At 47.1% G+C, this 25,959-nt stretch overlaps 9 protein-coding genes across 11 annotated transcripts; 8 read left to right on the forward strand and 1 right to left on the reverse strand.

The window, feature by feature from the left end:
- Positions 1-46: 46 nt before the first annotated feature.
- PV05_06730 (uncharacterized protein) lies at positions 47-2,234 on the reverse strand (the record flags this gene model as incomplete). Its single annotated transcript, XM_013459497.1, has 7 exons — positions 47-153; positions 257-414; positions 496-650; positions 703-786; positions 833-1,568; positions 1,620-2,047; positions 2,101-2,234. 7 exons carry the CDS (start codon positions 2,232-2,234, stop codon positions 109-111), a joined length of 1,740 nt encoding a protein of 579 aa, XP_013314951.1. The 3' UTR covers positions 47-108.
- A 1,197-nt stretch (positions 2,235-3,431) lies between these two features.
- Positions 3,432-4,874, forward strand: PV05_06731 (uncharacterized protein). Its single transcript, XM_013459498.1, has 2 exons — positions 3,432-3,579; positions 3,655-4,874. Exons 1-2 carry the CDS (start codon positions 3,571-3,573, stop codon positions 4,057-4,059), a joined length of 414 nt encoding a protein of 137 aa, XP_013314952.1. The 5' UTR covers positions 3,432-3,570; the 3' UTR covers positions 4,060-4,874.
- Positions 4,875-5,118: 244 nt separating this feature from the next.
- Positions 5,119-6,823, forward strand: PV05_06732 (uncharacterized protein). The gene has a single exon (XM_013459499.1). The coding sequence runs from the start codon at positions 5,399-5,401 to the stop codon at positions 6,740-6,742; it is 1,344 nt and encodes a 447-aa protein (XP_013314953.1). The 5' UTR covers positions 5,119-5,398; the 3' UTR covers positions 6,743-6,823.
- Positions 6,824-7,311: 488 nt separating this feature from the next.
- PV05_06733 (uncharacterized protein) lies at positions 7,312-9,733 on the forward strand. The gene is made up of 3 exons (XM_013459500.1): positions 7,312-8,272; positions 8,329-8,757; positions 8,810-9,733. The coding sequence occupies exons 1-3, from the start codon at positions 7,416-7,418 to the stop codon at positions 9,669-9,671; spliced, it is 2,148 nt and encodes a 715-aa protein (XP_013314954.1). The 5' UTR covers positions 7,312-7,415; the 3' UTR covers positions 9,672-9,733.
- A 378-nt stretch (positions 9,734-10,111) lies between these two features.
- Positions 10,112-11,458, forward strand: PV05_06734 (uncharacterized protein). The gene has a single exon (XM_013459501.1). It carries the CDS (start codon positions 10,163-10,165, stop codon positions 11,189-11,191), a length of 1,029 nt encoding a protein of 342 aa, XP_013314955.1. The 5' UTR covers positions 10,112-10,162; the 3' UTR covers positions 11,192-11,458.
- Positions 11,459-16,654: 5,196 nt separating this feature from the next.
- Positions 16,655-19,666, forward strand: PV05_06735 (uncharacterized protein). Its single transcript, XM_013459502.1, has 3 exons — positions 16,655-17,291; positions 17,351-19,037; positions 19,089-19,666. The coding sequence occupies exons 1-3, from the start codon at positions 16,954-16,956 to the stop codon at positions 19,194-19,196; spliced, it is 2,133 nt and encodes a 710-aa protein (XP_013314956.1). The 5' UTR covers positions 16,655-16,953; the 3' UTR covers positions 19,197-19,666.
- A 354-nt stretch (positions 19,667-20,020) lies between these two features.
- Positions 20,021-22,563, forward strand: PV05_06736 (uncharacterized protein). The gene has a single exon (XM_013459503.1). It carries the CDS (start codon positions 20,613-20,615, stop codon positions 22,386-22,388), a length of 1,776 nt encoding a protein of 591 aa, XP_013314957.1. The 5' UTR covers positions 20,021-20,612; the 3' UTR covers positions 22,389-22,563.
- Positions 22,564-22,809: 246 nt separating this feature from the next.
- Positions 22,810-24,951, forward strand: PV05_06737. Of its 3 annotated transcripts, XM_013459505.1 has the most exons (3): positions 22,810-23,342; positions 23,396-24,005; positions 24,168-24,951. In XM_013459505.1, exons 1-3 carry the CDS (start codon positions 23,132-23,134, stop codon positions 24,682-24,684), a joined length of 1,338 nt encoding a protein of 445 aa, XP_013314959.1. In that variant the 5' UTR covers positions 22,810-23,131; the 3' UTR covers positions 24,685-24,951. The 3 variants fall into 3 exon arrangements, with proteins under 3 accessions (XP_013314959.1, XP_013314958.1, XP_013314960.1); XM_013459504.1 differs by having other exon boundaries at positions 22,810-24,005; XM_013459506.1 differs by having other exon boundaries at positions 23,396-24,951.
- Positions 24,952-25,255: 304 nt separating this feature from the next.
- On the forward strand, positions 25,256-25,768 carry PV05_06738 (uncharacterized protein). The gene is made up of 2 exons (XM_013459507.1): positions 25,256-25,374; positions 25,471-25,768. Exons 1-2 carry the CDS (start codon positions 25,340-25,342, stop codon positions 25,643-25,645), a joined length of 210 nt encoding a protein of 69 aa, XP_013314961.1. The 5' UTR covers positions 25,256-25,339; the 3' UTR covers positions 25,646-25,768.
- Positions 25,769-25,959: the final 191 nt, after the last annotated feature.

Below are 25,959 nucleotides of genomic sequence, written 5' to 3' on the forward strand. Positions count from 1 at the left end.
CGCAGGATCTGCCGAGAAAAGAACCATCATCTAAGTAGCCACTGTGATACAAGCTCAGATTCCTTCTTAAGGAGAGTGTTAGGCATTGTGACTGGACCTGGAAGCCTTTCACAAGGGCACGCCCCATCTCGGGGCGTTGATGATAATGCCCATCTGCGAACTGTTAGCGTGCCGTATGCATTCAGAGATATGCAAGACAAAAGCTCTTGCGAGAATTGTGCGAACATCCATGGGAATCTCGGGAATCAAGACTTACCAAGCAGCCAGCAATGATACCAGTGACTGGGAGGGTGATCATCCAGCCAAAGTAAATCCAGGCCACCATACGCCAGTTGATGGTCCTCCAGGTCCCGGAGCAAAGCCCAACTCCAACTGTGGCACCAGAGATGCACTGCGTAGTAGAGACGGGAAGCTCTGTGTCATGGGTCAGTCAAACCGCCGAACATGATGCCTGCAATGGTAGGTGATAAGTTAGAAGATCTTGAAGGTGCTTACTCAATCTGGTAGCAAGGACAACTGTCGTAGCTGAGCCTAATTCCATGGAGAAACCTCTTGAAGGAGAGTGAAGCGTAATGCGGTTGCCCAGGTTGCGCATGATATTGTATCCGTAGGTCCAAAGACCAATGATGATTGCCCCACCACCAAAGCCCCTGCAAAGTTGTCAGCGGTCGCAGAACGCTCGCAAGAGGAACAAGAACATACAAGATCCAATATGGGACCGGAGTCTTCGATTTCAGCTCGTTATTAGACCAGATGTAGTAGATTGTCGTGTAGGGCCCGATTGCGCTTTTCCTCTGTCAGTCAGAAACACATCAATGAAGGGCCGACATACTTGGACACGTCATTGGCTCCGTGAGTGAACGATGCTGTTGCCGCAGTCATGGCCTGAAGAAATGAGTACATGTATTCGGCACGGTTATCGTAATGTGAGGCATGGGCATGGACTGTCTCGATATCACCGGTGAGGATGTTTCGTCTGTTTTGCAAACTAATGACATCCTTTTCAATGCCGTGGAAGAAAGCCCGCTTGAATTGCCAGAACAGAACCGGAAGGCTGAAGTTGCCACCGTCTGGCCGTGGCCCAATGATGGAGGATTTGGTGGGAGCAGGCTCGGGCGCAGTGACTGGCGCCTTCGGACGATTGCCCAAGTCACTGCTTTCTGAATGTATCTCGTCGTCATTGTGCTGGCTACCTTCGGTAAGGGCTTTGGACGAATCGCCGCCGATACCGTTAACATTAGCCTTTTCGACATCATGTATTTTGCCGTTTTGCGCAGCACGCTGAGCCAGTAGCTGTTCCATAGTAAGGTGACCCCGGTAGTAATCTTGGACGGGTTTGTGGTCTGCTTGTGGCGGTGGGACATCTTTGCGGTACAAGAGCAAAGGTCCCAAGAGAAGGTGGTAGTACTTCAATTGCCAATCATCCTTTATCAATCGGCGGTAAAGCCACGGAAGGAAAAAGACAGCGACAAGCAACGCAACGGCAGCACCAACGCCAACAATGACACCAGCAGCGGTGGCACCATCGATGTGGATTCTTGAAGAGCCCCCTTTCCACACAATGAGCACTAAGACGTGTGTTAGATCAGCCGGAGGTATGACAGCTTCATCCTACTTACTGGTGAGAAGGGCCGATGTTACACCAAAGTAAATCGGAATGGTCACGAAGGCCCTCCTGACTGGATTCTTGCGAAGCATTACTCCATACTTGGTGATGAGGAAGATGATTGATCCGAAGCCAGCAGCAATGCAAGGAGCGAGCACCCAGCTGAGGAAAACTTGGACGACTCCGGAGTTGATAGACCCTCCCCACCAATTGATCCCGTCAGTCCCGACAGCCGCTATGCCCATGCCAATTACACCTCCCATGATACTGTGCGTAGTCGAGACAGGCATACCCAGCCTTGTGGCCAACGTGAGATACGTGGAGGACGCTACAACCGCACAAGCCATACCCAGCATCAAAAGAGCAGGATTGTCTTCGAACAGATCGACGTCCACGATTTTCGTCCGGATCGTCTCGGCCACCCTGGCGCCAACTGCAATACTGTGTGGCATTAGCACAATCCTCACATCGGAGAGGCTTAGTCTATGCCATACCTGCCAGTACACTCCATGACCGACGCAATACACATCGCTTGGAGATAGGTCAACGACCTGGAGGAAACCGATGTAGCAAAGGAGTTCGCAACATCGTTGGCACCGATGTTCCAGGCGTCCAGGAAGGCAAACATAGTGCCTATGGCAAAAATATAATCGAACTGATGAAGATACATCCTTCTAACAGAATAGTAGTTTTCGTAGTCGCAAATAGTATACACTCTGGAGGGTTGGCATGGATGCAGAATACATGCGAGCACAGCTTCTGTCCTTTTATGCCTGGGCTGGGAGAGATGTTTAACGACTCGGTCGCCACCTCCCACGAGCCACGGTCGTCTGATCCATTGCAAGACGCCGTCGAATTCCTCTTCACGCGGGTCCTGCCTCGGTCCTCTGCGGCCACGAGCTGACAAGACATGAGACGTCTGCCATACAATCCTAGCATTTACCATTCAAGCTCTCAGAAGCATGATGCCAAGTCCCGCAAGTTATAAGCCATGAGGAGACGGTCTTCTAGGCAATTTGGCGACTGCAATATAAGCAAGGGAAGAGTCAGACCACGCCCGCCTTATATACTTCCAGCCTGATCAAGCTTCATTGGATGGGTGCGCCGGGGGTAGCCCTCTGCCAAGTCCTCTGAACGCGGAGAGCTTAGTGAAACCAGGCGGAAACTAATCAGATGCGTAGATTCAGCCACGTGAAAGAAAGATGTTCGGAAGTGCCTTCTCAGTGTGGCATCTTGCCCGCACTCAAGGATCGTCGATGGCGACCTCACATGTCTTGCCGCGACAACCTCAGAAGTTGCGGCTTTTGTCAACCGCGGTCAATAGCATGAGCGTGGTGTGCAGCTTCGCCCGCTAGAAGATAATGCGAAAACAGCTTGGGGTAAGAGCATCTTCATGGATTCAAACAAATTTGCCATCCTCAATGTTGCTGGAGACACGTGCGGAGCACACAAGGCATGATTTGACCAGGTCGAGCGTCCAGATCTCAAGGCAAGGGGGTTTCACATGAGAATCGAACCAGGACAGCCCACTTGGCAATACGGGTCCGACTCTCTGCAGCATTTGGCGCCTCATGCGCGAGTCTTCGAGTCAAGGTAGGCGACGCGCAAGAGTAGGTTGAAGATAATCACCGGCACACTCCTCTGGAGGGAAGCAGGATGTTATTAAGTGTTCCCGGCAGACCTTCCCTAAACTCAGCATTGCTTACTAAGGTAAGTTGAAGCCCACGAAGCCTTCCTCTCCAGGGTCACGTGTACGGCTGTGAGGCCACAAGGCTGCGGTTTCTCCGCATTTCATCATCTGAACTATGTCCCACCTGCAACTCCCCGTCGGACTCTCATTTAGAAAGTCAATGCAGGACCAGTCACAGCGACCGTTTCGGATGCTCTATGGAGGTTCTCCTTGACAGGACGTTGTAAATACCTGCTCCGACTAAGCTCACCCCTCCACTAGTGACCAGATCGCAATGTTTACAGTGAGCCCTTCCTAGGCCGTCGCCAGTAACCCTTCTTCCGAAGCAGGAGGATGACATTGACATCTTCTACCATAGTCTCGCCATGCCGAGGACCAATTCCGCCTGCGCATGCACCGTGCTCGCAGCGTCGAATTGACGAACGAAGAACTGGTCGAAGTCCGCGCCGCCCAACGTACCTTCGAGGGTGCATATATACGAACCTCGCTGTCCCAATTTTCTTTTGCGCTCGTTGTACTCAAGATCTTCACCTCCGAATTCTACAGCATAGGAGCTTTATTCGCAGTGTATGGTGCGGGAGTTCTGCTGGTCAGCGCGTACCGCAGGCAACAAGGGAACAAACAATTCTTCAACGAGATTGGAGATGACGGATTGGGCAGAAAGAGATTCAGGACCAGTGGAAACGTGGTGGTTGTCCTGACAGCGCTGAGTATTGGGGCGTATATCACGTTATTGGTTCTGACGTTGAGGTTGGAAAATTGACAGGCAAGAAATCCGGGGACATGAAGATACCAAACTTGCCCAGCTACCATATGAAGATACATGTCTTTGGTTGTGTGTGATACCCGAGCTAAGGCGCGTCGGAAACTCACATTCCTTCATCAGGGTGACTCATGCACCACATTGTGAGGGATTGCTTGTATGATGTGCATCAGCAAGAACATATGTATGGACAACCATGTCTCTACCGGCGGGCACATATTACGGATATGGATACTCTACTTGAACTCCCAGAGGACAGCTTCGCTTACCAACCTGGAAGTCAAAACATCGGTTTACTGATGCGCACTATCCAAATCGTGACAGGCTGGGAGATCCCTTCCAGACGCCTGATGCGAATCACAGGACGAAAAGGAGTACGCCAAAAGGACTCGACGACCCAAATCCTCCTTTTGCAGCGGCGCTGCTAGTCCGAGAAGTCATTGGAAGAGCCCACGGGTAGCATTCACTCATACCCACATCCACTGGTCAAGACTGCCTTGGAAAGCAACACTCAGAGAGACACTACGAGATTATGAAGGACTCAGAGCAGGCGTCCAAACAACCCTGACCCAACAAATGGGAGCACCGCTCTGCTTTACCAATTTTTCTGGAAAGAGACCAACAAAAGTACAGCTTCATCAAGCATCAGGCTACATGGACCTAGGGAAAGGACGACGGCTGATGGACGTATTCTGGGGTTGACAGCTCTCGTTTCTGACCCTGTCGTAATGGCACGATCAATAACGAGGAAAGGGGCTATTCTGCGACGTATTGTATTTGTATCTCATTCTTCATATGATTGTAACCTCTCAACCACTGATAACGTCTTCTTTCGAGCTCGCTTAACGGTGTGCCTCCGAAAAGGTATGAATTCACCATCATACAGCTTGACTTCGACAAGAGCATTTCCGCCGTGGCATCGCCATAATCAACAAGGACTCCTCGCCCTGCTTCATTCAGGGCGCGGGCTCGGGAATCCACCAAAAGTCTTTGTTGATTTGGGAAAGTCGTTTGTCGCGAGATAATTGACTTCCTTTCTGGGCAAAGATCCGGTCTAATGTCCGGATAATCCAAGTGTGCGAAAACATCGGAAGTGATTTGCGTTCCACGATCCTGCCATATTCACGACCTGACATGGCACGCGACCAGCGTCCTTGACACCCGGAGGGCGAATTCCAGCACAGGATTGCATTTGATTCCCCAGGAGGAGTCCAGCCTCAGTCTCACCTGCCCTGCAATCTCGATGCCAATATCCCGGTGCAATCCATCCACGGCCTCTCAATCAAGTAGACGACAATGGCTTCTTTGAGTCACACGGTCGCCGACCCAGCAAGCTCCAATGTCCGACCTCCTCGAAGTCCTTCCTGATTTCGACCCCAAGGCGTACATCCATCTCCTACACTCGCTTGAGAAGAATGACATTACCGTGGCCGACCTGGTCAGCCTCGATCCCATAGATATCGCTCGACGATGTCCTCTTCCCGCCGCCGATGTTCAGCGATTGGTGTCGGACGTTGTCAGAGCTCTTCAAGAAGACGTGCAGGCTAGAGCAGACAAGAGGTGGGCGGTCAAATCTCGCTGGCCACAGCAAGCCACAATCTCAATTGACGAGGAGACACATGCGGCCTCTTCGCATAATGAAGCGAGAATCAGCACGCTCGTTCCTGACATCGACCACGCGTTAGGAGGTGGCCTTGTACCCGGACATATCATTGAAGTGGTTGGAGAGAGTGCTGTGGGCAAGACTCAATTTGTTCTCGGCCTGCTCCTCTCTGCCCAACTCCCCCCTCCGCGTGGACTGGGGAAAGGTTCAATTTATGTTTCTACTGAGGCACCACTCAACACTGCTCGCCTGAAACAAATGCTAATATCCCACCCTGAATACGAAAGGCTCGAGCCAGCAGATCGCCCGTCACTAGATCATGTGCACGCAATCGGAACCAATGATCTTGAAGCACAAGAACATATCCTTCGGTATCAGCTACCTGTTGCAATTCAACGGCTCGATGTCGGCCTGATTGTCTTGGATTCAGTTGCTGCGAATTTCCGGGCTGAGCACGAAAGCCGTACCGCAGCTGGACTGGCAGAAAGAGCCACCGCGCTTGGTAAATTGGGGATTACGCTGAGGCGCGTTGCTATTGAGAACAATGCCGTGGTTGTCGTCACAAACCAAGTGTCAGACCGATTCGATGAAGTCAGAAGCATCCTTCGGTCTTCATCCCCCGCAACTTCTTCACCATCAATGTCAACGCCGAATCCAACCATGACAGTAGCTGAGCTACGAAGAGAAACTCAGAGCCTCGATCATCAACAACGCTTCTTCACAGGCTGGGGTGACGACAGAGATGAAAAGCGTAATCAACTGAAGAATCCGGCATTAGGTTTAGCCTGGGCAAACCAGATTTCTGCTCGCATTGTCCTTAAGATGGAAAGTGAACGACAGGAATATCTGGGAGGCAATATTTGGAAGGACAAGAAGAAAGCTCGGACGTTGCGGGTTGTATTCGCACCGTGGGCGAGGACGACAAGGTCTCCTATTCGTTACGAGATAGGACTGCAAGGCATTGTATCTGTCGTCGAGGACGAATTGCCTGGACAAGCACAAGGACCGCCAGATGGGGAGCATACGGAACTGCTCGACGAGGAGTTTTGGCCTACAGATGAGGACGAAGAATTCCCATGAAAGTGAGGCTCTTCACCAGATGCACTGCTTCTTGGGTAGCCAGTTCCTGTCTAGACATAATGAGAACCTGAATTTCCATAATTTCCTCCGCCAGCAGGGTGTTGTGATCAAGATGTTGCCACAGTGGTAAGTGCCGCATGTTCTTGATGATGCAGTCGGAAGTCCTCGAGCTCCCTTCAGCGGACATTCTAGCGGCAGAGGATAGCGAACCCTAACCTCGAGATCACAGCTTTAGGAAGAGTAAGATCGTCTGCTTTAGGCATGTATATGCGATGCCATTCGCCTCGAGTCTCGGATTGGATGAGATGATTCAGTTCTGGACATTAACCGCTGCTACACATGGCTTCGTCCGCGTCCTCTTGCTCGATTGTATCTCGTAAAATGACAACGGCTCAAATGCTAGTACCTAGTGGATTGCTCTTCGCCAGGCCGTATCGCTTCAATTCGTCTGGAATGATATTCCAGAAACGGCCGCCATGCAAATCTTCGGTCCCGCCGTCAGGACAAGTCCGCACCACGCAGCTTCTTACCTGGGTAGGCATGCTTGCTTCATTATTTGTTGATATTCATCTGCCTGTTTCATTCTCCAGTCTACTGTCCCTCCTAGTTTTCACTGAATCACACTTGCTATTTCAACGCTATTTGTCGCCGTTACTGCGTCGTCAGGATCAAGATGGCTGGCGCCAATGGAAGTGTGGTCCCCCAGCTGAACCATCGTCATCCCTTGGACCAACTCAGTGGCGAAGAGGTAAAAATCGCTCGACAAGCAGTACTCGATGCACGTAAAGCTGCCATTCTGTTCCGCAACATCTACGCCGTCGAGCCAGTGAAAGCCGATCTGGTCAAGTTCCTCAATGCTGAACATGCCGGGACACTTACAACGGACACATCCCGGCCACCTCGTCAAGCTCGCGCCCAATACGATGTAGTCTACGAGGACCGGAGCCACGAATATATGGAGTCGGTCATCGACATCGCCTCGGGAAAGGAAGTCCGCCTGAGAAAGCCGGAAAAAGGCTCCCAGCAATCACTAACCGTGGATGAGTTCATGGAATTCAACCGTGTCTGCGTCGCATCGGAAAGGTTCAGAAAGGCTATCAAGGAGCTCAATCTGGATGCGGAAAAGTTCGAAGTTGCCATTGACCCATGGCCATATGGTGGTCCAGACCCGGGAGAATCTACCCCTAGGTATACCCAAGGTCTTTGCTTTGCGAAATTGCGCAACGGCAATCCAGACAGCAACCATTACGGTTTTCCTCTGCCCATCATCCCTGTCATGGACACGTACAAGAAGGAAATCATCCGCATTGACCGGCTGGCCACCGGCGGCTCCGAGGATGGCCTGGAATACGGCACTGCAGCCCAAAACGTCCTTGAGCATTGCCGGCCTGCCGAATACGTCCCAGAGTTATTGGACACTCCTTTGCGCCAGGACTTGAAACCGTTGAACGTCTTACAGCCGGAGGGGCCATCTTTCACAGTCAGTGACGACTCACTGATTGAGTGGCAAAAATGGAGATTCCGCGTTGGGTATGTCGACGTTCCACGAACCACTGACTGCTCCATACTGATCGGGTTGCCGTTAGATTTACCCCACGGGAATGCGCAGTCCTACACGACGTCCATTACGATGGACGAAGCGTGCTCTATCGATTGAGTTTGTCTGAGATGACTGTGCCCTACGGCGATCCTCGGCCTCCATTCCAACGCAAGCAGGCTTTTGACTTTGGTGATGCTGGTGCTGGCCGAGCTGCCAACAATCTGGCCCTGGGATGCGACTGCCTGGGTGTGATCAAGTATATTGATGCCATGCTTGTGGACTCGCAAGGCCAACCGTCGGTTTCAAAGAATGTGGTCTGTGTCCATGAGCAAGATAATGGCATCGGCTGGAAACATACCAATTTCCGAACCAATCGAGCTGTGGTGACGAGGAACCGTGAATTGGTTGTCCAGTTCATCATTACTCTGGCGAACTATGAGTATATTTTCGCCTACAAATTCGACCAAGCCGGGGGGTGAGTGTCTGTCAGTGTCGAATAACCTCGCCCAGACTGACATTGGCAACAGTATAACCGTGGAAACACGAGCTACCGGCATTGTGTCAGTCGTCAATATCGATCCGGGAAAGACAAGCCCGTATGGTAATGTTGTGTCTCCTGGAGCGCTCGCCCAAAATCATCAGCACATATTTGCGGTTCGCATCGACCCTGCCATCGACGGACAAGCCAATACCATCTTCACGGAGGAGTCTATACCCATACCCATGAACTCTAAAACAAACCCATTTGGCAACGGCTATGAAGTCGTCCGCAAGGCTGTCACAAAATCATCTTGGATTCATGCTTCTCCGTTTACCAATCTCACTATCAAGATGGCCAATTCCAACAAGATTAATGCTGTCTCTCAACGGCCAGTTTCCTACAAATTTATCCCATCGCCGAGTCAATTGATACTTGCGGATCCCGAATCGATAGTCGCCAAGCGGGCCGCATTTGCGCAACACCACGTCTGGGTAACGAAATACAGAGACGAAGAGCTTTTTGCGGCTGGGGAGTTCACAAATCAGTCCCAGATCGAGCAAGGTGGTGTTGCGGATGCTGTGGCGAGGAACGAAGATGTCGAGGACGATGATGTGGTTGTGTGGAATGTTTTCGGCCTCACCCACAACCCTCGCGTGGAAGATTGGCCTGTTATGCCAGTGGAAATTCACGAGCTGCAATTGAAACCGGCCGACTTCTTCGAGAGAAACCCAGCTTTGGATGTGCCTGGGAATAAAAATCACAGTTCTGTCGAAATCGGCAGAGACACAAATGGTGCATGTTGCCAAAGCGCTGGGACAGTCAACGGTAACGGCTCAGTGCAGTCTGCTCCCACAACCCATCTCCAGGGGACGGATAGCATCCCTGTGTCCGAGGTCAACGGTCATTGACAGTTGACCCACGTAGTCAACATATAAATATCTCAGGTACACTGAACAATGCTGATGGCAAGACTAATTCTGATTTGACACCGGCAGTGGGTGGCAGTTCCTACTGCTTGTGGCTGCAACCGTTCGACTTGGTCCAGTACTATTTGTCAAGAAACGTAATAGGAATAGATCTTGACGTGGGACCAAGCTTCATCGACTGGTCGCTCTTTTTTTGTCCGGGGTACAGCGAACGGTACAGCAAACACACAAGGCCAGTGTCGAATAGGTGGCACCACTACTCCGTAACTGGGGAGGGATGCATTTTTAGGGCTAGTGAAGGCTTGCAGCCGGGCTTAGTTAGAGCGTCGGTTCGACCCGCAGCTGGCGCCAGTGCCAGCGCATGATTGATCGATCGGTGTGCGTCATGGTTAATGTCGCCTGGCATCGCTGATTAATCCCGAAGCCCTTCGAACGGCGAGGAACCAGCTGCATCTTGCAATATTTCCTTTCGAATGCGCCGAGTTCCTTCTGCGCCAGCTACATCCGCTGACACTGACTACTGTTGCATTCCGATGAAGATTCAATATCGTAATGATGGCCTCGAACTCGAGGATGTTGCAGACGAAACGGTGGCTGAGTTGGCTACAAGATGTGCCGAACGGATTGGAGCCGATGTCGAACGAGTGTCCCTCTTCTTCATGCCTAAGCCTGGCTTCATGAAGCATCCCTTCTCCGATAGAAAACTCAGCGACTTCCTCACCCCTACTACGCGGATAAAACTCGTCGGTACGCCCAATGCGGAGGTCAAGAAAATGGATGATATGGGCGCAGCCAGTCGAAGAATCATGCGGCCGAGCACTTTCAAACCAGTCAAGGCGAACAAGGTGCGTGATTGGAAAAAGGTCCAAGAGGAAAGCACGTACACTTTCCACGCGATAGAACCTCTGCCGTATTTGCCGAATCCTGAAAAGAGCAGACGGTACCTGGAGCGGCTGGCGAACGATCCCGGCATCAAGGCGTCGATGCGTAAGAACAAATTCAGTGTTGGCCTTTTGACGGAGATGAACCCTGCCGAGCATACTACACACGAATCTAAAACGCTGGGTTTGAACAGAAATCGAGGCGAAGTCATCGAATTGAGATTGAGGACGGACTCATATGATGGGTACCGAGACTACAAAGTCATCCGAAAGACGCTTTGCCACGAGTTGTCCCACAATGTTTGGGGCGAACATGACCGCAACTTCTGGGATTTGACAAAGCAGATCGAACAAGAGGTGGAGCGCAATGATACACTGCATGGTGGCCATCGTCTATCGAGTGAGGAGTTCTACAACCCGAACGACTTGTACGAGGATGCGGATCACGCTGATTCCGGAGGCTGGACAGGAGGTGATTTTGTGCTTGGAAGATCGAAGGACGGCTCGAACGAGGAAGGTCTCAGTAGGCGCGAGATCATTGCTAGAGCGGCAATGGCCAGGCAGCAGAAGGCGAAGCAGACCAGGGGTCAGCAGGAACAGGAAACATCGCCACCGTCGTGAAAATGGATGAAGTCGCATGACGTTGATGAGGTGTTTGATACACATTTGGGATAGGGTCAACCGGATGATGGGTTTTTGTTATAGCGGGGCGCTGGTGGCATGTTTTGGATGATAAGGCTTTGTAAATCTATAGGTAGCCGTGGCTAATAGTTTCCTCCGTAAGTCGGAAATTTGCGCCAATCACAAGTGATAGGGCCAAACCACGCGCGCCAGCGCGTGGCCGCGAGCAAAACGCGTTTTCATAGCAAAATGCCATTTTATAAAATAGCCATTGCAATGCGACATGATACAACACCAACTAAACGTGTTTACTTGTAAGTATCTAGGCAGTCGGTAGAATAGCGTTATACTTCCCTACTAGCGGGTTTTGGTGTAATTCTAGCCTATAGCTATTTAGTTATCTACAATAGTACCTCGGGGTAAATAAATTAGGCACTACCCGCATAACTCTTTATATATTGCGCTCTTTTAATAGACGTCGATTCCTTTATAATTTTCTATTGATAGAGGCTTAGAATAGTCTCTCTAACTAGCGTAATAGATATTTTAGTTATTTAGTGTATCTCTATTAGTTACGCGCCCTTTAAATCATTATTGTCGCTATCCTTATATTGTATAGGCTTACGCTATAGGGTCTTTATCTATCTCTATTATCTCTTTATCTCGCTACCGTTACGCGCGCTCTATTTTTAATAGTTCTCTCTCGATTTATTTGATTCTATACTATCGATTCTTCTCTTTCTTATTTATCTAACGCTCTTATATCTTATACCTAGTATTATTAACTATAATTAAGTCGCCTTTAAAGATATAACGCTTAGATTAAGGCCGCTTTACTTTTCTTTTTTACGCGGCTTAAATTAATATAAGATTAGTAATAGCTTATTATTTCTTAAGTACTAAAATTTTACTCTCTTTAAAAAATATTTAAAACTTATATTTTAGAGGATTTATTATTTATATTTTATTTATCTCTTTTTATAGTTTATTACTTATATCTATTAATCTATTAACTTAATTTAGTATTCGATATATCTTATTTTTAGATTTAGGGGTAAAAGTACAAAGTTTCTTTATAATTTTTTATATTTAATTAATAATAATATTAAAGTTATAAAGAACTAAATTTATTAGTCGCTAAGTTAATTTAATAGTATTTAATTTAAAAATTTATTAACAAATTAATTAAATAACTATAAAAAAATTAAATCGATTAAATCTATCTATAAAATTTTTAATAGTTTTATTAATTACCTTAGAATACTAATATTTATAAAGTTAAAAATAAGCGATATCGAGCGGCTATAAGATATATATAGAATATAAAGGAAAACTAAATAATAGAATATTATTATCAATCGTAAACTTAATAAAATCGAATTTTAAGTTACTCTTCTATTTATTAAGAATAAGTAAGCGCTAGACTTCTTCTTTAGCCTTTTTACTATACTCGTTAAAGTATTTAAACTAATTAATAGCTTTATTATCGTTAAAATAATTTAACTCTATCGCTACGAGTAAAATAGAGTTAGAAAGCTCTAGTATAAGATATTTCTCTAGGATAATCTATCTTTTTATTATAATCTATAGTAAAAGAATAAAGCTATCGACGTTAATAATCTCTTAGACTATAACGAAGTCTTAATTATTAAAGTTATTGTAGTAATTTTTTATTATTTTATCTATATTAATAATAACTTTTTTAGTTTTATTAATATTAATATAAAAGTCTATTTAATTTATATTCTAAATATCCTTCTTATTAATATTATATTATTTAATAACTTAATAGAATTCTAAGTATTACTCTTAAAGATAACGAGGATCGTAAAATATCTTACGCTTAATAGTAAGAGATTTACTCTTTTTAATAATAATTTAATTATCCTAGTATTATAGAAATTAAGTTCTCTAGCGCTTATTAATAATAGAAGGTTTTTTATTTATATCTATAATTTTAGCTATTTATAAGTTAGCTAGTAATTTATTTACGAAACTATTAACTATAGAAGACTTAGCGAGGATTCTCTATCTCTTATATCTCTTTAGAATATTATAAAGAGTCTTCTTTTACTTTTTAAAAAGAGTTTTATTATATTTACTATATAAATATCTATTATTTTATTCTTTTCTATAATTTTAAAGTCTATTATAATTAATATTAAATTATCGAGTCACTAACTTAATTTTTTTATCTTTATAAGTATTTAAATATACTAGGGCTTACTTTATATAAGCTTTCTAGTTATTATAGTTGTTAGGTATTGTAGTGGTGGTGGTGGATAGAGATTAAGTTGGTGACTATTAAAATAGTATTTTGCTATGAAAACGCGTTTTGCTCGCGGCCACGCACTGGCGCGCGTGGTTTGGCCCTATCACTTGTGATTGACGCAAATTTCCGACTTACGGAGGAAACTATTAGCCACGGCTACTCCGTATAGGACTACCACATACACTATATCTGCTACGGTCGAGAAGATGTTGAGCAAGGCATCAGCGTGATAAGAAGTAGTGGGAGTGTCTCGCACCGTTGAATCAACTTCGGAGTATCAGCCCTCGTGTAGAAAGACTCTGGGACTATTGGCGCATCTCGGGCACCGAGCAAGCACGGCTCACTAACTTAGGCTGTTCAAGAAGCAGCTTATAGGCTATTGGCACGCCCACACGGAGTACAATAGTCGGAGGAGCTCAACCATTAGGCGTCAGCTGTAGCGTGAGGCTTACCAAGGCGCCACCCGGATATGCGGATTCGATCCCCGAATGGCCTAGAATGAAACACTCAGTGAACAGTGAAGATGCCTGCTCGCATATCGGGGGCTGAGATATCACGGCGACACAAGCCTGAGCACTACACGGCCTTGGCCCCCTGCAGACGAAGCCAGTCTGGGGTTCACACGCATGACGGTTTGCTGCAGGATGCCGTGGATGCCTGAGGTCTTGGGGGTAGCTCCTTAAAACTTCGAGGTAGCCCTACAAAAGAAAGTCCTCAGCTTCTTCGTCCATCGTATGCCAATCGATACTTCCACGCCTCCATCGCAATCAGCATATCTATACGGAATCGTAGGTACTAGCCGTGGCTAATAGTTTCCTCCGTAAGTCGGAAATTTGCGCCAATCACAAGTGATAGGGCCAAACCACGCGCGCCAGCGCGTGGCCGCGAGCAAAACGCGTTTTTATAGTAAAATACCATTTTGATAGCCACTAACTTAATCTCTACCTACTACTATCACTACAATATCTAATAACTATAACAACTAGAAGGCTTATATAGAGTAAGCCCTAGTATATTTAGATACTTATAAAGATAAAAAAATTAAGTTAATAGCTCAATAATTTAACGTTAGTTATAATAGACTTCGAAATTATAAAAAAGAACGAAATAATAGATACTTATATAGTAGATATAATAAGGCTCTTTTTAAAGAGTAAAAGAAAACTCTTTATAATATTCTAAAAAGATATAAAAGATAGAGAATCCTCGCTAAACCTTCTATAATTAATAGTTTCGTAAATAAATTACTAACTAATTTATAAATAGCTAAAACTATAGATATAGATAAAAAATCTTTTATTATTAGCGAGCGCTAGGGGACTCGATTCCTATAATACTAGAATAATTAGATTATTATTAAAAAAAATAAATCTTTTACTATTAAGCGTAAGATATTCTACAATCCTTATTGTCTTTAAGAGTAATACTTAAAATTCTATCGAGTTATCGAATAATATAGTATTAGTAAGAAAAATATTTAGAATATAGATTAAATAAGCTTTCGCGTTAATATCGATAAAACTAAAAAAGTTATTATTAATATAGATAAGATAGTAAAAAATTACTATAATAACTTCGATAATCGAGATTTTATTATAATTTAAGAGACTATTAATATCGATGGCTCTATTCTTCTATTATAGATTATAATAAAAGAATAGATTATCCTAAAGAAATATCTTATATTAGAGCTTTCTAACTCTATCTTATTTATAGCGATAGAGTTAGATTATTCTAACGACGATAAAGCCGTCGATTAGCTTAAATACTTCGACGAGTATAGTAAAAAGGCTAAAGAAGGAGTCTAACGTTTACTCGTCCTTAATGAATAGAAAAGTAATCTAGAATTCGATTTTATTAAGTTTACGATCGATAATAATATCCTATTATTTAGTTTTCCTCTATATTCTATATATATCTTATAGCTACTTAATATCGTTTACTTTTAACTTTATAAATATTAGTATTCTAAAGTAGTTAATAAAACTATTAGAAATTTCGTAGATAGATTTAATCAATTTAATTTTTTCGCGATTATCTAGTTAATTTATTAATAAATCTTTAAATTAAATATTATTAAATTAGTTTAATAACTAATAGATTTAGTTCTTTATAACTTTAATATTATTATTAATTAAATATAGAAAATTATAAAGAGACTCTATACTTTTACCCTTAAGCCTAAAAATAAGATATATCGAATATTAAATTAAATTAATAAATTAATAGATATAAGTAATAAGCTATAAAAAAAAAAATAAAATATAAATAATAAGTCCTCTAAAATATAAGTTTTAGGTATTTCTTAAAAAGAGTAAAATTTTAGTACTTAAGGGATAATAAGCTATTACTAATCTTATATTAATTTAAGTCGCGTAAGAGAGAAAAGTAAAGCGACCCTAATCTAAGCGTTATATCTTTAAAGGTAGCTTAATTATAGTTAACAATACTAGATATAAGGTATAAAAGCGTTAAATAAATAAAAAAAAAAAAGATCGATAGTATAAAATTAAATAAATCAAGAGAGAATTATTAAAAGTAGAGCGCGCGCAATAGTAGCGAGATAAAGAGATAGTAGAGATAGATAAAGACTCTATAGCGTAAGCCCGCGTAATATAAGGACAGTAACGATAACGATTTAAAGGGCACGTAACTAATAGAGATATATCGAATAGCTAAAACACCTATTACATTAGTTAGGGAGACTATTCTAAGTCTCTATCAATAGAAGATTACAAAGAAATCGACGTCTATTAAAAGAGCGCAATATATAAAGAGTTATACGGGTAGTACCTAATTTATTTACCTTAAGGTACCATTGTAGATAGCTAAATAGCTATAGGCTAGAATTGTACCAAAACCCGCTGGCAGGGAAGCATAACGCTATTCTACCGGCTACCTAGATACTTGCAAGTGAACACGTTTAGTTGGTGTTGCATCATGTCGCATTGCAATGGCTATTTTATAAAATGACATTTTGCTATGAAAACGCGTTTTGCTCGCGGCCACGCGCTGGCGCGCGTGGTTTGGCCCTATCACTTGTGATTGGCGCAAATTTCCGACTTACGGAGGAAACTATTAGCCACGGCTAGTACTACATACCTAGGTATAGCTAGCGCCGCCAGCTGCAAGGTTATCTCTCGCCCTCGCTTCTTCACGCCTTCCCGCTCGTGGCACCAGGAACGGGCAACCAGTTACAACGGTCTTAGGTTACTTCTACCGCTTTTACGCTCCACTTACTGCTGGCAAAGGCAGCCGTCGACGTCAGGCACCTCCAGGGTCACAGAGCTTCAGGTGCATTGAACAGGACTGTCACTGCCTTTGGTAACAGGGTTGCGGCCGCTTCCCGCTCAATTCCACTTTCGCAAGTTCGTGTCCGCTAAAAGATTTGACAGTGAGTCACAAAATTAATTCACTCATGTTTCGACAATATCACTTTGTTCCTTGTTGCTCCCCTCCAGGCATTTCAAGTACCTTGTATCAATACTGAATGTCTGTGCTAGAAGGCTCTAGGCATCCCTCGCCACCCGAGAGCCCGGGTCCTCCAGGCCAGAACCAAACCTTCAACCGTCGCAACACCAAAACACAGTACTCCGATCTCGCTCGCGCTGCCATTATGACAAGCGCCTCATCTACTCCCAAGGCCGAAGCTGAATCCTCTCACAACCATGCCGCTTATCACTCATCTCTCATGCCTCCTCCCAAGTCCGCCTTTGGGCGAATCCCTTCCAACCTGGCACCCACCAAGCCTCCACCACATGCTACGAATTCGATGGGAAGAGCCTTGACAGATACACCTTTGCCGAGTGCACCTGGAAGCCCTCAGATGTGAGCAGACTCATCTGGATATGACTCTTGACTTCAGTAACACTGACAAGAAATCCCAGATCGGCTCGCGGTAGCACCGCAGTCTCCGGATCAGCCACACCCAAACTACGAGCCACTACCCTCGATATCCCTGGACTGACTCGATCGAGAGTGTCGCCGAACGGTCAGATCTCGGAGAGAGATGTGGGAGCCAAACTTATCATCATCATGGTCGGTTTGCCTGCAAGAGGGAAGAGTTACATTGTGAAAAAGATTGCACGATACCTGAACTGGTTACAACATCCTACAAGAATATTCAATGTTGGAGATCGTCGAAGAGTCGCTGCTGGTGTAGGGAAGCCCATCCCAGACAGGACCACAGAAGCGCTCCGCGAATCGGTGCGACGAATGAGCATCACCAGCACCACCACGACCGAGCCGCAAGGTATAGTCGACCACGAACTCCTCCCTCCGCCTGCAGTCAAGACCGATATCCTCGTTAATGGCGAGGCCGCGAGACCAGACTCGCCATCTCCCCTCAGTCCGTTACAAATGAATGGCATAAGACCTGAGGACAAACATGAGCCTATCCAGCTCCCTGCCCCTGAACATTTGGATCAGTCCGCCGCTTTCTTCGACCCTCAAAATGTCAGAGGCAAGCAGCTTCGTGAGCAAGTGGCTCATGAAACATTGGATGAGTTGCTGAAGTATGTCTTGGAGGACGGCGGATCGGTCGGGATTCTAGACGCCACGAATCATACTCAAGAACGACGGTTGTCCCTGGTAAGACACATTCGGGAGCGGGACGAGAACATCAATCTGCTTTTCCTCGAGTCTCGGTGTCAAGACAAGAATCTGCTTCAAGCCAACATGCGACTCAAACTGTCCGGGCCGGACTATAAAGGCAAGGATCCAGTCGCCGCACTGAGGGATTTTCAAGAACGCGTTGGTCAATATGAGAAGTCGTACCAGAAGCTGGATGACTTCGAAGAAGAACACAACATGCCATATTGTTCAATGATCGACGTTGGCAGGAAGATGATCAGTTATCAGGTCAAGGGATTTTTGTCCATCCAGACTGTGACGTATTTGATGAACTTCAATCTGGCACCCAGGATGATCTGGATTACTCGGCATGGTGAATCCATGGACAATGTCGCCGGCAAGATTGGCGGGGACAGCTCTCTGAGTGCGAATGGACTGAGATATGCGAAGGCTTTGGAGAAGTTCATTGGTGAGCAGTGGAGGTCGTGGGAAGATCACCAAGCGCAGAAGCAAGCCAACACTCACTTCCCTCCTCTTCCTGGAGATACGACGCCTCCCAACCCGGAATACACTGCTCAGACGCTACAAGAAAAAAATTTCTGCGTCTGGACGAGCATGCTGAAGAGAAGTATCGAAACCAGTCAGTTCTTCAACGAGGATCAGTACGATATCAAGCAGATGCGGATGCTCGACGAATTGAACGCCGGATATATGGAGGGAATGACTTATTCAGAGATTCGAGACAAATTCCAGCACGAATACGAGCTGCGGAAGCGAGACAAGCTGTCTTACCGATATCCAGGACCTGGTGGAGAAGGATACCTCGACATCATCAACCGACTGGGCAAAGTGATTCTCGAGATCGAAAGGATGACGGACCATGCCTTGATTATTGGACACCGAAGTATTGCTCGAGTTCTTCTGGCATATTTCATGGGTCTCAAGCAGGAGGATATTAGCGACCTTGATGTTCCCCTAGGTGTGGTGTATATGTTGGAACCGGTAAGCACAGTCAAATCAAAGTAACAGGGGGGATGCTGACCAGACCACCAGAGACCTTACGGCGTTGAATTCAAAGCGTTCCGTTGGGACCCAGCCACGGATGAGTTTCGATACGAACCTGATTATCGAATGAGGCGAGCTATGGACCCCCAAGCCTGATTTTCCTTTTTGTTTCGCATGATACCCATGGTGTTACTGTATATATACTTCATATGGTTATATAAATTGTCATTGGCTGATTTCCCTGTCATTGTCCTTTACATACATGGGCGTTGCTACGACTGGACTAATACTCTTTGCATTTCCGGCAGGCAAGACAGTTATTGTCATCAACGTTCGGAGGCGTTCGCGTTAATCAACCCGTGGGTGGACTGCTAAACCTGTTGAGAGCGATCTCTGGGATTCCTGGGGATGTCTTTGCTTGTTAGCGCTGGCGTTGCGGGAGGAAATTATTGAAGCAAATACATTGATCGACTGGGAGTGTTTGGAATGATTAACGGGCGGAATGGAAGGCTTTGCTCTAAGATTCAAGGCTGGCGAAGGCAGCGAGTAAATAGTACTGAATCATTGTGAGCCTTGAAAAAGCTCAGTGGGGAGTCACAAATGATACTTCACTGATTACTGCTTCCTTTTTTTCCTGAGTCATCGTCTAGCAATGAGTCTTTTCTTCCCTCCTTGTGCTTATCGGGATCAGGCAAGACTGAAGATTCCACCAGATACCTCGAGCTTGGATAGAAGGCCTTCGAACGGGCCCAGGCCGGCTCGCCGGTAAGCGAGGGGCGGATCAAATCATCACGCAAGATCTGAACAGGGGTATGGACAGGGCTAATAGTGGCTAATTAATATCTTGTTCCGTCTTGGCCTGCAGCCGAGCACCATTGTGCCAATCTCGCTCTTATTATTGGATGGAGATGGTGGCTCCAACCTTTTCAGCCTTTATCATCACCCAAAAAGCGACGTCAGGGAGGCTCTTTGAAAGACAATGTCTTTCCATTATTGAAGCATTATCCTTGTGAGCGAACGGTTTTTCCTTTTCATTGCAGTGAAAGCTTTCTTTTGTGCGGAACTGACCCTTGACTCTTAAGGCGGTCTGTCTGTTACTTGTACCGCTCGGTCAAATGATTGGGAAATCGTCCTATCCTGCAATCTGGACGAGCCGCCTTAAGACAACTTTCAAGTTATTTCCTTTTTCCTGTATGCCTGGACAAGGCTCTCGCAGCAATACCAGGTACTGGTAGCATGCTTTTGAGGTTTCTACGCGCACATGCCCAAGTATCAGAGCGTTCGCAAGCTTGAGAACATCAGTTCCGTCTTGCCGGGCCCAAAACCCTGCAATCGGGTCAAACGGAAAGCAGTTCGATCCACCTCCCAAGAAGTTCCAAGACACGTTCCGAACAGACTAAGACTCGACCAAGACTTTCTTCCTGGTGGTGCAAACCGCAGAAGCTTTTCATTTCGTCATGCTTGACGAGCTTGAATGATTTTGGCGGAACAAGATCTCAAAGAAGCATTTGAGCTTGTCTGGGAGGACCAGTCTTGATCTCTCCACCGTTGTGTCACTGTCGCGAAGAGAAGATGCCGACTTTGGTCGTCACCAACTTCAACATTGTGTGCTCGGTCTTGGGCGGGTTCATCACATTATTCGGCCTGGTCAGCTATCTTCTGAAAGAGCGGTTCTACCTGTCTGAAGCTTTGATATCCCTGGTCGCAGGGATCATCTTCTCGCCTCATGCAACGAATTTCATCAAGCCGCTGGACTATGCCGACGGCATCGAGGAGAATTTGGACACGATCACGCTCTGCTTCTCGCGGCTGGTGCTCGGAGTCCAGCTTGTCCTGGCCGGTGTACAATTGCCAAGCAGATACCTCTACACGGAATGGAAGTCCCTCGCTCTCCTTCTTGGTCCGGGTATGACATTGATGTGGATCAGTGCCAGTCTCCTGGTCTGGGCGATGGTGCCTCACCTGAGCTTTCTTCACGCGCTGGCTATTGGTGCATGTGTCACACCCACGGACCCTGTCCTATCAAATTCGATTGTCAAGGGGAAATTCGCCGATAAGAATATCCCTAAACCGCTTCAGAAAATCATTATCGCCGAGTCCGGAGCGAATGATGGGCTGGGGTATCCGTTTCTGTTCCTGGCGCTGTACCTGATCAGGTACACTCAGGAAGGCGGCGCAGGACAGCCCGGCGGAGCAAGCAAAGCGATGGGGTACTGGTTCGGAGAAACCTGGGGTTATACGATCGTGTTAAGTGTCGTCTATGGAATTGCCGTCGGCTGGCTTGCCAAAGAGATGCTACATTTTGCGGAGGAGCGGAAGTTCATCGACCGGGAGAGTTTCCTCGTCTTTGCCATCACTCTTGCGCTTTTCATCACAGGTACTTGTGGGATGATTGGATCGGATGACGTCCTGGCTTGCTTCGTGGCGGGAAATGCTTTCACCTGGGATGATTGGTTCCGCCTCGAAACCGCGGATGATTCTCTTCAGCCTACCATCGACATGCTGCTGAATATTTCGGTATTCCTATGGTTTGGCGCTGTTTGTCCGTGGGCGTCTTTTCGATCGAACGATGTCATACCGGTATATCGACTAATCTTCCTTGGTATCCTGATCCTCCTATTCCGGCGAATTCCAATGATCTTTGCAATGCACAAGAAGATACACGAGATCGAGGAGTTTCAGCAAGCTGCTTTTGTGGGATTCTTCGGGCCCATTGGCGTTTCGGCAATCTTCTATCTCTACGTCAGCCTGGATTTCTTGAATCAGGTTACTGTGGATGGAGAAGTTCGACAAGACGCAGCACACCTGCAGGAGGTGATGAGAGTTGTTATATGGTTCTTGGCCATATGCAGTATTGTCGTTCACGGTCTCTCGGTCCCCCTGGGCAAGCTGGGGTACCATTTTCCCAGGACGATCTCTCAGGCCCTCAGCAGCGACAGAGAGGATGAGGAACCTGATTTGCATTTTCGACGAGCTCCACAACTCAGCCAGCCCTTCCGGCGGAGGAGAGTAAAGAATAACGGTGCTAAGGGCGCATCGGAGCACCAGCCGAGTCCGGCGGTATTCTGGATTGGGAAGCAGGGGAGACCAGCGGAGGAAGCGGACGGTGGATTGCATCGACAGGTACATTACCCTGACGATACACCAACGGGAGCGCAATCGCCCAGAGAGCCAAATCGACCCATCCATTATCCCATTGACACACCACCAGATGAGACCCGAACGCCCGCTGAACGTGATGTAGGGGAAAGAGGCCAGGATATGGAGATGAGCAAGATGGATAGGCCGGTCAATCCCAGCGCGGGTCAGGGAGTCACTTGGAAGGATGAGAGCACAAAGGAGCCATAGCCCTCCATTCTCACAGTGATGCCTCGACTTTTTGTAGATACATGAGGGCTTTCATCGATTGACATGAGTGTGTTAATGCCACTGTAATGATAAATGAAGACCCGAAATAGAAGGCGGCGGAGCGGAAAAGTATTCGAGTTGACGTGGTCAAGAAAAGCCACGTCTTCATGTCATATCCTGTACCTTGTGTTCCAAATCACAAGACAGCGTCGTGTTGGAAGCCCTTTAGCTACCTGTCCTTACGGAGTACTGAAAGACAGTCCTTGCGTGGCAAGCTTTCTGTGCCCTTTGAAGTGGTGGGTGACTTGTCACTGACGCCCTGCCTTTTTGTACCCCGCCTATGAGTACAAGGCTGGTGAGGCACAAGGCGCGCCTGCAACTCCGCGCCGCAGTTGCTGCCAACACCGAGACACCCTTCCCACCCTGGTCCCTCCCTGGTCCCTCCCTTGTCCCTCCCTTGGCTACTTCCAGGAGTTGAGGACCCGTTGCCTCATTCACCGCTGTTCTCCCTCTTCCATTCCTTTCTAGGTGTTAATATGGGTGACCTCGTAGCACCTCCCCTCGATTAACTTCCGTCTAACACTGCCGGACGCACTGCGTCTCGGCTTTCCTTGCATTATCCACGACTGCTCTGCTCTTTCACGACTGGAAAAGCGTGCTCGTTCACGCACTGCTCCCCTCTCCTATTCAATCTGCCTCGTCTTCGAAGACTAGGCCTTGCCCTTCGTCCTCTCTACTCCCGTATGACCATGGCGCAACCTGCACTCTCTGCCCCGATCGACGATGCCGGTCGCTTAAGCCCTGGCCTAGCCGCCACAAACACGGCAGCTGGACAGAAGAGGAAGAGAACCACTGAGCGCAAATTCTACGCAGTGAGAGAAGGAAAGGAGCCTGGCATCTACGACACATGGCCTGAATGCCTGAGTCAGGTGAAGGGCTTCAAGGGCGCAGTGTGTATGAAATATTCTGAGCCTGGAGTTCTAGAATTGGATCCTAACATGACGCAGTCAAAGCTTTTCACAATCTTCACGAGGCTCAAGCTTGGATGGAAGGCAAACCGTTGACCGAGTCCAGACTGAATCTAGCAGATCAGAAATTCTATGCAGTTCAGAGTGGAAAAGTGCCGGGAGTATACACGGACTGGACACAAGCCCAAGCCCAAATACGCGGATTCAGTAAACCCAAACACAAAAAGTTTAATACAAGAGCAGAAGCAGAGGCGTTTGTTGCAGCCGGAAGAAGACCGAAGGGCCTCGAACCGGCACAGCATCTTACACCTGAAGAGGAAATCCGCAGACTGATCGTCCGCAATTCTGCGCCCGGCCTACAAACGAACGGCACGTATGCCCCCACAGACAAAGATGGGAATCCTTACACCGCGGCGAGACGACCTCTTCCGCCTGGTGCAGAGGATGGCTATGATCCGAATGTCAAGCTTGCACCTGATGGGACGATTATCGATCGGACCGAAGAAGAGAAGGTGCGAACGAAGATGATGATCAGAGAAATGAATCCTCCAGGTATGCTACGGATATACACGGATGGATCGAGCTTGAAGAATGGTCAAGCAGGAGCCAGGGCTGGAGTGGGAGTGTTTTTCGGACCACAAGATCCCAAGTATGATAACTCCAAATCCAAATCCAAGCGTCCTAAGACTCAGCGCGTTTATACCATGGACTGGGCGGCGCGGCAGCAAAGTCCAGAATCTCCAGACTCGACACAGCGACGGAAAGAAGACGAGTCCGAAGAAGAAAAAAAGCTAACGAATTGGCGTTACAGAAATGTCTCCGAGGCACTCAAGGGCAGTAAACAGACCAATCAACGGGCCGAGTTGACTGCGATTTTGCGAGCCTTGAATATTGCGCCATTGCATCGAGAGGTCACCATCTACACGGATAGCAAGTATTCGATTGATTGTGTGACGAATTGGTACAAGAATTGGAGAAAGAACAACTGGACGAATGCCAAAGGCAAACCGGTGGAAAACAAAGATCTGGTTGTGGAGATTCGAGAAAAGATCGAGGAGAGAGAGCAGTTCGCCAAAGGAACGTACTTTGTCTGGGTCAAAGGGCATAACGACAATGCGGGTAATGTTGCTGCTGATCGGCTGGCCGTGGCAGGTGCAATGAGTGGGAGGGGAGTCCCGGATGAGGGCGATGGTGAGGATACGGCTCCTACGGACGTAGGTGACCATAGAAATGGTGACGACCATGATGACGAAGATGATGAGACCAAAGAAGCTTTTGGGGCTATGAACCAGGCCATGAAGGACCATGGCGAGGACGAAGTCAAGTGAAAGGTCAGGATAGACCAGCTTGCTAGGACTTGGACCTATCGAAGCCAGCATCATTGGAGCATTTGGGAGCTGGGCATGTACGACTAAGGTGGTATGAGAATGCCGGATACGCGGCTGGAAGCTGCTTTCGTGTCGGCCGGATGAGCAGCTTCTTCGGCTTGATGTGCAAATACCTAGACGTTGCTCTACCCTTCAAACAGTCCGCTATATTGGGATGACGACGTCTCTTTGGCTGCTGCCCAGATCATACTAGTCCCCCGTACTGATCAGTGAATTGAATTCATGCTCGCGGGATCCCGACGCTGCCTTTGCCAAAGGTCCAACCATCAACATGAACTGGTGCGACCAGCTCACAGTTGAGTTTGAGTCCCTTTGTATTTGGAGTTCTTTGCGAGATAGCATACGACGACCGGGATCTGGAACGTCAGACTCGTGACAAGCCAGCTTCGTCTTGAGGTGCAGTAAGTGGCAGCCTTGCAGTGACGAGGCTGACGAATAGAAGTCGGCCCTTTTCTTCGTGCCTCTGTTTCCCCAAATGCCTAAGCTGTTGATCTCATCAGCTACACTGCATGTGCATCTTCCATAACCCCTGAGCTACCGGTTACATTGTTACGAGACAATTTGAGTAGCGTACTATAGTTGGCAGCCCTGAATTATGGCCTCCATTGCTCAGCCGTGGTTGATCTCCAAGTAAGCTCCCAAGATGCACCTCGTTGTCTCTAGGAGCTGAGCCGCAAAGAGCATTCTTTCTTTTGAGAGGCACCGGCTGATCTACATGGTTTACAGATTCGTCGATCCCATTTTCGCCATCGGTGTCGGCCTCTCAGCGGCGTACGTGCGTATCCGTCGCGAAGAGCGCGAAAAGTACCCCGATCAAGACTCGAGTGCGTCGGCCTTATGGCAGAAGGGTGTGAGGATGAGTAGGAGCTACTTTATGCACGAGGTCGCAGAGGAGAAGTGATCGAGGATTGGGAGCACATTGACCCACGCATCGAGCTCCCAAAGGAGGTTGGTTCAATGGGAACCAGCAGCGCAGCTGAGCTGAGCTGAGCTGAGCTGAGCTGAGCTGAGCTGAGCTGAGCTGCAGCAGATGGAATGCCAGTCAGGCACATGCTCGTCCGAGGAATTCTGGAGCAAGGCGGTAAATCAAGGATTGAGAACAAGTCACAACTCAGATGCGGTTGCGGTGCTGAGTGCTGGCTGAGCCTGAATACCTTCACGTATCCCCTCTGGACAACGCAGGCGCAACTTCAATTCTGCTCAAGATGAACGAAG

The sequence above is a fragment of the Exophiala xenobiotica genome (genome assembly GCF_000835505.1).
Source record: "Exophiala xenobiotica strain CBS 118157 unplaced genomic scaffold supercont1.4, whole genome shotgun sequence".
Classification (NCBI taxonomy): Eukaryota; Fungi; Ascomycota; class Eurotiomycetes; order Chaetothyriales; family Herpotrichiellaceae; genus Exophiala; species Exophiala xenobiotica.

Coding starts and splice junctions, on each gene's coding strand:
- PV05_06732 (XM_013459499.1), top strand. CDS start 5,399: ATGTCCGACCTCCTCGAAGTCCTTCCTGATTTCGACCCCAAGGCGTAC.
- PV05_06733 (XM_013459500.1), top strand. CDS start 7,416: ATGGCTGGCGCCAATGGAAGTGTGGTCCCCCAGCTGAACCATCGTCAT. Junction 8,273..8,328: donor AAATGGAGATTCCGCGTTGG/GTATGTCGACGT, acceptor GGTTGCCGTTAG/ATTTACCCCACGGGAATGCG. Junction 8,758..8,809: donor AAATTCGACCAAGCCGGGGG/GTGAGTGTCTGT, acceptor CATTGGCAACAG/TATAACCGTGGAAACACGAG.
- PV05_06734 (XM_013459501.1), top strand. CDS start 10,163: ATGCGCCGAGTTCCTTCTGCGCCAGCTACATCCGCTGACACTGACTAC.
- PV05_06735 (XM_013459502.1), top strand. CDS start 16,954: ATGTCTGTGCTAGAAGGCTCTAGGCATCCCTCGCCACCCGAGAGCCCG. Junction 17,292..17,350: donor GCACCTGGAAGCCCTCAGAT/GTGAGCAGACTC, acceptor AAGAAATCCCAG/ATCGGCTCGCGGTAGCACCG. Junction 19,038..19,088: donor TGGTGTATATGTTGGAACCG/GTAAGCACAGTC, acceptor CCAGACCACCAG/AGACCTTACGGCGTTGAATT.
- PV05_06736 (XM_013459503.1), top strand. CDS start 20,613: ATGCCGACTTTGGTCGTCACCAACTTCAACATTGTGTGCTCGGTCTTG.
- PV05_06737 (XM_013459506.1), top strand. CDS start 23,132: ATGACCATGGCGCAACCTGCACTCTCTGCCCCGATCGACGATGCCGGT. Junction 23,343..23,395: donor GGGCTTCAAGGGCGCAGTGT/GTATGAAATATT, acceptor AACATGACGCAG/TCAAAGCTTTTCACAATCTT.
- PV05_06738 (XM_013459507.1), top strand. CDS start 25,340: ATGGCCTCCATTGCTCAGCCGTGGTTGATCTCCAA. Junction 25,375..25,470: donor CAGCCGTGGTTGATCTCCAA/GTAAGCTCCCAA, acceptor CATGGTTTACAG/ATTCGTCGATCCCATTTTCG.